General features: G+C 45.6%; 1 protein-coding gene across 1 annotated transcript; it reads right to left on the bottom strand.

Moving 5' to 3' along the window:
* Window positions 1-233: 233 nt before the first annotated feature.
* LOC135514581 (protocadherin Fat 4-like) lies at window positions 234-9,663 on the bottom strand. Its single transcript, XM_064938013.1, has 7 exons — window positions 9,516-9,663; window positions 9,054-9,280; window positions 4,445-4,504; window positions 4,055-4,311; window positions 3,857-3,896; window positions 3,308-3,503; window positions 234-2,770 (listed from the first exon to the last, which is right to left on the bottom strand). Exons 1-7 carry the CDS (start codon window positions 9,661-9,663, stop codon window positions 1,431-1,433), a joined length of 2,268 nt encoding a protein of 755 aa, XP_064794085.1. The 3' UTR covers window positions 234-1,430.
* Window positions 9,664-9,869: the final 206 nt, after the last annotated feature.

The following is a 9,869-nucleotide window of genomic DNA, read 5'->3' as shown; positions in this document are numbered from 1 at the left end:
ATGTTCGTGACTTTATTATTTTTGACAAAGTGGACCCCGTTTCATAACAATCTAGAGAAGATCTATGGATAGAGTCCATATACAAGCGACAGAAAACACTCAAATAATATAAATGTTTTGTGAAAGTTGTAAATGGATGCTTAATCATTCATAGGTTGAGTTCATAAAGGAGTGGACTGTGTGTGTGTGTATGGTGCCATAAAGACTTGTAAATTACTTCAGAGCTCAAGTAGAGCTAGTCAGCTCTACAGATTGGCGTACCTATAGAAAGTAGAGCTAGTCAGCTCTACAGATTGGCGTACCTATTGAAAGTAGAGCTAGTCAGCTCTCTACAGATTGGCATACCTATAGAGAGTGGAGCTAGTCAGCTCTACAGATTGGCGTACCTATAGAAAGTAGAGCTAGTCGGCTCTCTACAGATTGGCGTACCTATTGAATGTAGAGCTCGTCAGCTCTCTACAGATTGGCGTACCTATAGAAAGTAGAGCTCGTCAGCTCTCTACAGATGGGCGTACCTATAGAAAGTAGAGCTAGTCAGCTCTACAGATTGGCGTACCTATAGAAAGTAGAGCTAGTCAGCTCTACAGATTGGCGTACCTATAGAAAGTGGAGCTAGTCATTTGACACTGGGGGGGGGTTGTTTATCTGGCCCGGGTTACCCCGGTGGGAGGAGTTTGAATTGGGTGAAAAGTGAATGCCCCCCGGGCTTGAGCCAGGTACCCCGCTATGGCCAATGGCAAAGTCAGCTCAAAACAAAAGTGACGTAATTAAGCACATGGAGTGATGCGTAGGATTATGTGATTGTTTTCTTAATGCTTTATCAAAATTAAAACTAGTTCATTTTCTGGCAAAGAGATGTATGTTTCTGGACGATGCACCATGCTGCCTTGTTGACAACATGACCGAGCTGCGCAGATTGCTGTTAGGTCTGAGAAGGGTGCTCCCAGCTTTCGCCCGATGATGTGACGGGCTGTTGCCCGGTTCAACCCAGGCCAGCGTAATAAAACTCCCTCAATGTAAAGAACAGTAGCCCTGGTGCTGAACTGTTTCTGCGTTCAACTGCACTGTTGCAGTGAGACAAAAGTGATCTAAATCCAAAACACTAACCAGATGGAAGGTAAACAACACAATGATGCACAGCTTTGAGTGACATGAGAAAAACATGAGACTATTTCAATGCAACAGTCAGTGAAAATAAATGGGTGGGATAGGATGTTTGAGAGCATTGCATTACAATATAAATATAGTCATTCTGCATACAGTACATTCTGCTGTCCACAATACTGTCAACACACATTGCCAGGGATGTACTTTACCCTCAATTACGATGCAAACACCTGCATGAATAAAAGCAAACTCATTCCCTGGCAGAGCTCTTACAATGAAACAATCTTTACCATAGTTCTTGTACATTTTCTTTTCATGACCTGTCATATGATCTCCTCCAGATCGCTTTGCCTGTCCCAGTCAGGTGGTTGTTCCATTGGCAGCTCTGCTATGTCCTCAAACACTGGGGCGTAGGTGTGGAAACACACACACATGTTCAGGAGTTGCTCCCAGTGTTGAAGGGAATCTCCAGAGTCGGCCGTCCTAGTCCTGTACTGGGCCTGAGAGGGGGGCACAGGCAGGCTCTCCACTGGTTCTCTGGGGGTGGTGATCAGTGTCCGCTCCTGTAACAAGCCCTGGGCGCTTAGTAGAGCAAAGTCCCTGTCAAAGTCGACCTCTGAGCAGGTAAAGGAGCTGTGGGTGTTGCTGTCCATCCCTCTGTTTATCCCTCTGGTAGGTCTGCCAGGCCTGGGCCATTGAGCCAGCTGATGTAACTGAACACCCACAGGGCTGTTCAGCTTCCTCACCTCCTCCACAGAGAGACAGTGAGGAGGACCCCTCAGCCCTGGCACTACCAACCTCCCGGGGAAGCGCTGCTCTTCATCAGCTACCTGGCTCAGCGGCCCACTGGCCATACCACATCCTCCGTCTCTGGAGACTCTTTGGTCAAGGTGTGTCAGGGGCCTCTGCCACAGCTCCACTGGCCTCTCTCGTTCATCTGGATTTGGGGAATCTGGCGTTTTCTTCTGACATCCCCTCAATCCTCCCCTCACTCCAGTCTCTGTCCTCTCCCAATCTGTGTTGTGGAGAGACCCAGTGAGCCTTAGAGAGCCAGTGTCAGATTGGAACACACTGTAGACACTGTCTATCTCGTAGTATTCCAGCTCCTCACTGTGTCCACCAGCCTCCACACCTGGCCTGGCTGTACTGTAGCTGTCCTGGACAGCCTCCCTCGGTTTGTCCGCCCGGATCCCGTCAGGTGGCTTCCCTCTCACCGCAGGTACAGAACTAGTGGTCCTCGGGCCTTCAAAACAAAACGCTCCGTTGTCCGTCCCTTCCTCTCCACGTTGCGGTGAGCCACTTTCAGCCTGACGCTTCTGTGGCCGGTGGCAGCAGGCGTTAGCATTGCGTCTCCCCAGGCAGAGGAACACACCCAGGCCCAGGAGGAAGGAGGTGATGGGGAGAACCACGCTGATGACCCACAGAGGAGCGGAGGGGCCCCTGAGGGCCTCCTTATCAGAACACACTCCTGCTCCTCCCTGGAAGTCCTCTGGTGGAGGGGAGGAGCAGAGCTCACAGGAGCCAGCCGTGAGGCAGATACAGGAGCTGTTCCTAGTGCCAGCCGAGCCACCGCAGGCTGGAGCAGTGGGACAGGGCAGAGAGAGGCAAGGTAGTCTGGCGTTGGTGGGGACATCCTCAGGGCAAGTGGTGGAAACACAGGAGCCTGGATGTACCAGAGGAAATGTGTGTTACAGTATGGACAGGTAAGAGGAGGAGCCTATCTGTTAGATTTAATGTGTGTGTGTCAGTGACTCACATGAGGGAACACAGGAGCCTGGATGTACCAGAGGAAATGTGTGTTACAGTATGGACAGGTAAGAGGAGGAGCCTATCTGTTAGATTTAATGTGTGTGTGTCAGTGACTCACATGAGGGAACACAGGAGCCTGGATGTACCAGAGGAAATGTGTGTTACAGTATGGACAGGTAAGAGGAGGAGCCTATCTGTTAGATTTAATGTGTGTGTGTCAGTGACTCACATGAGGGAACACAGGAGCCTGGATGTACCAGAGGAAATGTGTGTTACAGTATGGACAGGTAAGAGGAGGAGCCTATCTGTTAGATTTAATGTGTGTGTGTCAGTGACTCACATGAGGGAACACAGGAGCCTGGATGTACCAGAGGAAATGTGTGTTACAGTATGGACAGGTAAGAGGAGGAGCCTATCTGTTAGATTTAATGTGTGTGTGTCAGTGACTCACATGAGGGAACACAGGAGCCTGGGGACTCACAGCTGGACTGAAGCAGGGTAGAACTGGGCCAAACCTCCACTATCAGACTGTAGCCGCTGACTGGCAGGAAATGGCCATTGTATCGGACATACTCCACACAACCAGAGAACCCTACTGAGGGGAGACAGAGGAAACATACTTGCCTGATCCCAAAACATGCCCCTAACTGCTAACCCCCTAGGTAGCTGTGTAGATCGTTTTTAAACTGGATGTGAATCAATATTCACTTTGCCTTCAAAGAGGTCAAGTGTATTTCTGGGATGGGAGTTCATCACTTTATTTATTTTTGACAAGACAGATATAAGTAAAGATTGAGTGAAGCAGTGAAGGGCAGACAGTTGGCAGACCCGGGGCTTGAACCCCCATTGCTAAGGGGGAAACGAGTTCAGTCGGGAGCTTAGAATGCTCCACCAGACACTCCAGCACAATAATGTGCATTTTTGACCATATTGCAACACCTATCCAATCCACTCGGATCTATGAAACTACATAGGAGGTAGGATTTGGGATTGGCTGTACATCTTCACACTGCAGGTCATGACACATGAACACTAATACCCTGAGAACACGATTACAGTAATACACTGTTAATGAATACACAGCTCAGCAGTATGTCATTGACTGACAAACTGAAAGGTATTCCGATCCGGGGTGAAGTCTAGGATTTCCCTTCCCAATTCTAACCTTAACCATTAGTTGGGAAAATGCTAAACTGACCGAAGATCGGCATCTAAGGGCAACTTCATCCTACACCATTTCTTCCAACCTGGGCGCTTGATTCTCGTGTCTCGGGATGGTGGTGGAGTTGCTCCAAGGATGATCTTCTCCACATTGACAGCACTTAGGTCCAGAGCTCCGTCATTGCTAGTGTTCGTGACTGTCTGGCCGTCCATCAGAAGGACAGTGCTCTGTCCAACTGTGGAAAGATGGAGGACATGCCAGTCCCCGTCCGCCATGCTGGTCTCTGAGGCTATCTAGCATGATAAATAATGATATTTAGGTTAAAGCACCGACAGCTAACACATATATTGAGAAAGAGGCCCATGCAGGAATTGAACCCCAACCCTGGTGTTGTCAGCAGCACCATGCTCCAACGCTGGTGGTTACCTCTGAGAGGACGTCTGACTTTCTGTCTCTGGAGACGTACAGAAGGTTTCCATCCATCACCTGAACGTGTCAACGGAAACTTGGTTTAAAATACGGACAGCTAAGAGTTAACACTTTACTCCGGAAGTGCAGACTCCAACAGAACTCTGAATGTACAGTACATTTGGAAAGTATTCAGACCCCTTGACGTTTTACACATTTTGTTATGTTACAGCCATATTCTAAAATGGATTAAACTGTTTTTTTCCCTCAATCTACACACAATACCCCACAATGACAAAGCAAAAACAGTTTTTTAGAAATGTTTGCAATTTTATTAAACATAAACAAATACCTTATTTACATAACTATTCAGACCCTTTGCTATGAGACTCAAAATTGAGCTCAGGTGCATCCTATTTCCATTGATCATCCTTGATGTTTCTAGAACTTGATTGGAGTACACCTGTGGTCAATTCAATTGATTGGACATTATTTGGAAAGGCACACACATGTCTATATAAGGCAGTGTATATGACAGTGTATATAAGGTCAAAGGAATTGTCTGTAGAGCTTTGAGATAGGAGGCACAGATCTGGGGAAGGGTACCAAAACATTTCTGCAGCATTGAAGGTCCCCAAGAACCTCCTCCATTCTTAAATTGGAAGAAGTTTGGAAGCACCAAGGCTCTTCCTTTGCTAGGCAAACTGAGCATTCGGGGGAGCAGAGCCTTTGTCAGGGAGGTGAGCAAGAAGGTGACTGATGGTAACTCTGACAGAGTTCCTCTGTGGAGATGGTTGTCCTTCTGGAAAGTTCTCCCATCTCTGCAGCACTCCACCAATTAGGCCTTTATGGTAGAGTAGCCAGACGGAAGCCACTACTCAGTAAAAGGCACATGACAGCCCGCTTGGAGTTTGCCAAAAGGCACCTAAAGGACTCTGACCATGAGAAGCAAGATTCTCTGCTCTGATGAAGCATTTTGGTGGCAGCATCATGCTGTGGGTGTGTATTTCAGCGACAGGGCCTGGGAGACTAGTCAGGATCGAGGGAAAGATAAATGTAGCAAAGTACAGAAAGATCCTTGATGAAACCCTGCTCCAGAGCACTCGGGCCCTCTGACTGGGGAAAATAAAGTTGATGACCTACTATCTTAATAGTAGAAAAACTGTAACGTGGCTGAACGAAGAAACAGACCATATAGAGCTGGCGGAATTTTCTATGCACCGGCAGAACCGAGATGCTACCTCTGGTAAGATGAGCGGTGGGGGTGTGTGTCTTTTTGTCAATAACAGCTGGTGCCCGATGTCTAATATTAAAGAAGTCTCAAGGTATTGCTCGTCTGAGGTAGAGTACCTTATGATAAGCAGTCGACCACACTATCTACCAAGAGAGTTCTCATCTGTATTATTCATAGCCGTCTATTTACCACCACAAAGTGAAGCTGGCACTAAGACCACTCTCTCCCTCAATGTGAGCAAGACAAAGGAGCTGATCGAGACTACAGGAAAAGGTGGGTGTAACAGGCCCTCATTAATATCGACGGGGCTGTCGTGCATCACCAACGAACAATCATGGTCCAAACACACCAAGACAGTCATGAAAAGGGCACTACAAAATATTTTCCACCTCAGGAGACTGAAAAGAATTGGCATGGGTACCAAAATCCTCAAAATGTTCTACGGCTAGGCCTCCCGGGTAGCTGTGCCACTAGAGACTCTGGGTTCGAGCCATGGCTGTTTGCTCTGCTACCGCACGGCAAGTGGTACCGGAGCACCAAGTCTAGGACCAAAAGGCTTCTCAACAGCTTCTACCCCCAAGCCATTAGACTGCCGAACAATTCATAAAAATCGCCACTGGACAATTTACATTGACACCCCCCCCTCTTGTACACTGTTGCTACTCGCTGTTTGTTTGTTACCTATGCATAGTCTCTTCACCCCCACCTACATGTACAGATTACCTCAACTAGCCTGTACCCCTGCACATTGACTCAGTACCGGCGCCCCCTGTATATAGCCTCGTTATTGTGTTACTTTTTATTTTAGTCTACTTGGTAAATATTTTCTTCTTCTTGAACTGCACTTGGTTAAGGGCTTCTAAGTAAGCATTTCATGGTAAAGTCTACACTTGTTGTATTCGGCGCATGTGGCAAATAAAGTTTGATTTGATTCAGGTCGAAGGTTAACCTTCCAAAAGGACAACGACCGTAAGGACACAGTCAAGACAACGCAGGAAAGGCTTCGGGACAAGTCTCTGAATGTCCTTGAGTGGCCCGGCCAGAGCCCGTACTTGAACCAGATCTAACATCTCTGGAGAGACCTGAAAATAGCTGTGTATCCAACCTGACAGAGCTTGAGAGGATCTGTAGAGTAGAATGGGAGAAACTCCCCAAATACAGGTGTGCCAAGCTTCTAGCGTTATACCCAAGAATACTCGAGGTTCTAATCACTGCCAAAGGTGTTTCAACATAATACTGAGTAAAGGATCTGAATGCTTATGTAAATGTGATCTGTTTTTTTTTTTGTTTTTTTACAAATTTGCAGAAGTTTCAAAACAACAGTTTTTTGCTTTGTCATTATGGGTATTGTGTGTAGATTGATGAGGGAAAAAAACTATTTAATCAATTTTAGAATAAGGCTGTAACATAAAATGTGGAAAAGGTGAAGGGGTCTGAATACTTTCCGAATACAGTGTATAGGAATCATCCCAAATGGCACCCTATTGACTTTATAGTGCACTACTTTTGACCATGGCTCATAGTGCTCTGTCAAAAGTAGTGCACTACAGAATAGGGTGCCATTTGGAACCACAGATCACCCAAAGAATGTCATTTAAGAAGCTCTCTCCTCCCCTCCATTGCAAACTCAATTTTCCGTGTCCTATAACTAAACTGTCTACAGTGGCAAGAAAAAGTATGTGAACCCTTTGGATTTACCTGGATTTCTGCATAAATTGGTCATCAAATTTGATCTGCTCTTCATCTAAGTCACAACAATAGACAAACGGTGTGCTTAAACTAACAACACAGATATTGTATTTTTCTTGTCTATTTTGAATACATCATATAAACATTCAGTGTAGGTTGTAAAAAGTATGTGAACCCCTAGGCTAATGACCTCCAAAAGCTTATTGGAGTCAGGAGTCAGCTAACCAGGAGTCCAACCAATGAGACAGGACTGGAGATGTTGGATAGCGCTGCCTTGCCCTATAAAAAAACACTCACAAAATTTGAGTTTGCTATTCACAAGAAGCATTGCCTGATGTGAACCATGCCTCGAACAGAAGAGATCTCAGAAGACTTAAGATGAAGACTTTTTGAGTTGCATAAAGCTGGAAAGGGTTACAAAAGTATCTCTAATAGCCTTGATATTCATCAGTTCACGCTAAGACAAATTGCCTATAAATTGAGAAATTTCAGCACTGTTGCTACTTTCCTTAGGAGTGGCCATCCTGCAAAGATGACTGCAAAAGCACAGCACAGAATGCTCAATGAACTTAAGAATCCTAGAGTGTCAAAGACTTACAGAAATCTCTGGAACACGTTAACATCTCTGACGTGTCTACGATACGTAAAACACTAAACAAGAATGGTGTTCATGGGAGGACATTGTGGAAGAAGTTACTGCTGTCCAAAAAAACATTGCTGCAAGTCTGAAGTTTGCAAAAGAGCACCTGGATTTTCCACAGCGCTACTGGCAAAATATTCTGTAGACAGATGAAACTACAGTTTAGTTGTTTGGAAGGAACATACAACACTATGTGTGGAGGAAAAAAGGCACAGCACACCAACATCAAAACCTCATCCCAACTGGAAAGTATGGTGGAGGGAGCATTGTGGTTTGGGGCTGTTTTGCTGCTTCAGGGCCTGGACAGCTTGCTATCATCGAGGGAAAAATAAATTCCCAAGTTTACCATTTTGGTGGTTAGACTATCTGTCCGCTAATTGAAGCTCAACAGAAGTTGGGTGACGCAACAGGACAACGATCCAAAACACAGAAGTAAATCAACAACAGAATGGCTTGAACAGAAGAAAACACGCCTTCTGGAGTGGCCCAGTCAGAGTCCTGACCTCAACCCGATTGAGATGCTGTGGCATGATCTCGAGAGAGCAGTTCTGAACTGAAACAGCTTTGTAAAGAGGAATGGTCCAAAATTCCTCCTGACCGTTGTGCAGGTCTGATCCGCAACTACAGAAAACGTTTCGATCAGGTTATTACTGCCAAAGGAGGGTCAACCAGTTATTGAATCCAAGGGTTCACATACTTTTTCCACCCTGCACTGTGAATGTTTACACGGTGTGTTCAATAAAGACATGAAAACATATAATTTTGTGTGTTAATCAATTGTTGTGACCTAGATGAAGATCGGATCAAATTTGATGAAATCCAGGTATTTCCAAAGGGTTCACATACTTTTTCTTGGCCCTGCACATTCAAATTCTCTGAACACATACCGGTGTTAACATTATCGGTATTTCACTGAGAAATATCTCTAATCTCACATGAAATCTGTCGTTCTGCCGCTGAATAAGGCAGTTAATCCACTAGGCCGTCATTGAAAATAAGAATTTGTTCTTAACTGACTTGCCGTGTTAAATAAAGGTAAAAAAAAGAAATAATGTGCAGCTCACCCTGAGCTCAAAGTGTCCTTCCCTTCCCAAAACGAACAGCAACACTGCGTCTCTCTCCACAGTCTTCACCTTGACTTCTATCTCAGAGAGATCTCTGCTGGTCTCTGTCTGTCCTCTGTCTTTGTCCAGCAGGTCTCTCAGCTGCTGCTCTCTCCTGTAGCTCTCTCTGACCACATATTCTATGTAGCCGCTACTGCCCAGCCGTAACACATGCTCCTCTGAAATCTCTGTTCAAAATAAAATACTTAGTCAGTGGAGCTGCGAGTCATTGAACAGGTTGGTCACACCATGAACAGAAGCACAGTCAGGTTTAGTGGTACTGTCGTACCAGGAAGGCTGGGGTTAATTTGTTTTTTAATTCAGTCAATTCAGGGAGTAAATTGTGTAAATTGCCCATTGTTTTTGATAAATGTTATCTTGAATTGAAAGCGGAAAATTGTCCCCATGTGTGTAGGCCAGTACCTGTGTTACAGGTGGTTCCAGTGTAGTGGTGTGTACACTGACAGATGTAGTGAGACCAGAGGTCCTGGCACACTCCTCCGTTCAGACACGGACCACTGAGACACGGAGACACTGCTGCTCGAGGACACCTAGTGACCATACCATCCATTGGTTATACTGTATGTTAACTGTCAATAGGACTATACCATCTATCTGTTGTACTGTATGGATTCCCTCATCTGACTGATTTTGACAACAACAGGTGGCTCCTCTACAGCTACAACTGTTACATCCCACCATTTTAGGCTAGATCCTGAATGGCACCCTTTTACCTATATAGTACACTTATTTTGGTCCCACAGAGGATGTAAATCT

The sequence above is a fragment of the Oncorhynchus masou genome, chromosome 26 (genome assembly GCF_036934945.1).
Source record: "Oncorhynchus masou masou isolate Uvic2021 chromosome 26, UVic_Omas_1.1, whole genome shotgun sequence".
NCBI lineage: Eukaryota > Metazoa > Chordata > Actinopteri > Salmoniformes > Salmonidae > Oncorhynchus > Oncorhynchus masou.
Note: the sequence above shows the minus strand (reverse complement) of the source record. Positions and strands in the feature narration are given on the sequence as shown.

Excerpts from the sequence above, each read along its gene's own strand:
- LOC135514581 (XM_064938013.1), bottom strand. The coding sequence starts at position 9,663 with ATGGATGGTATGGTCACTAGGTGTCCTCGAGCAGCAGTGTCTCCGTGT. Across the intron at positions 9,281-9,515 it reads TGGAACCACCTGTAACACAG|AGATTTCAGAGGAGCATGTG; the intron begins GTACTGGCCTAC and ends TATTTTGAACAG. Across the intron at positions 4,505-9,053 it reads AAGGACACTTTGAGCTCAGG|GTGATGGATGGAAACCTTCT; the intron begins GTGAGCTGCACA and ends TGACACGTTCAG.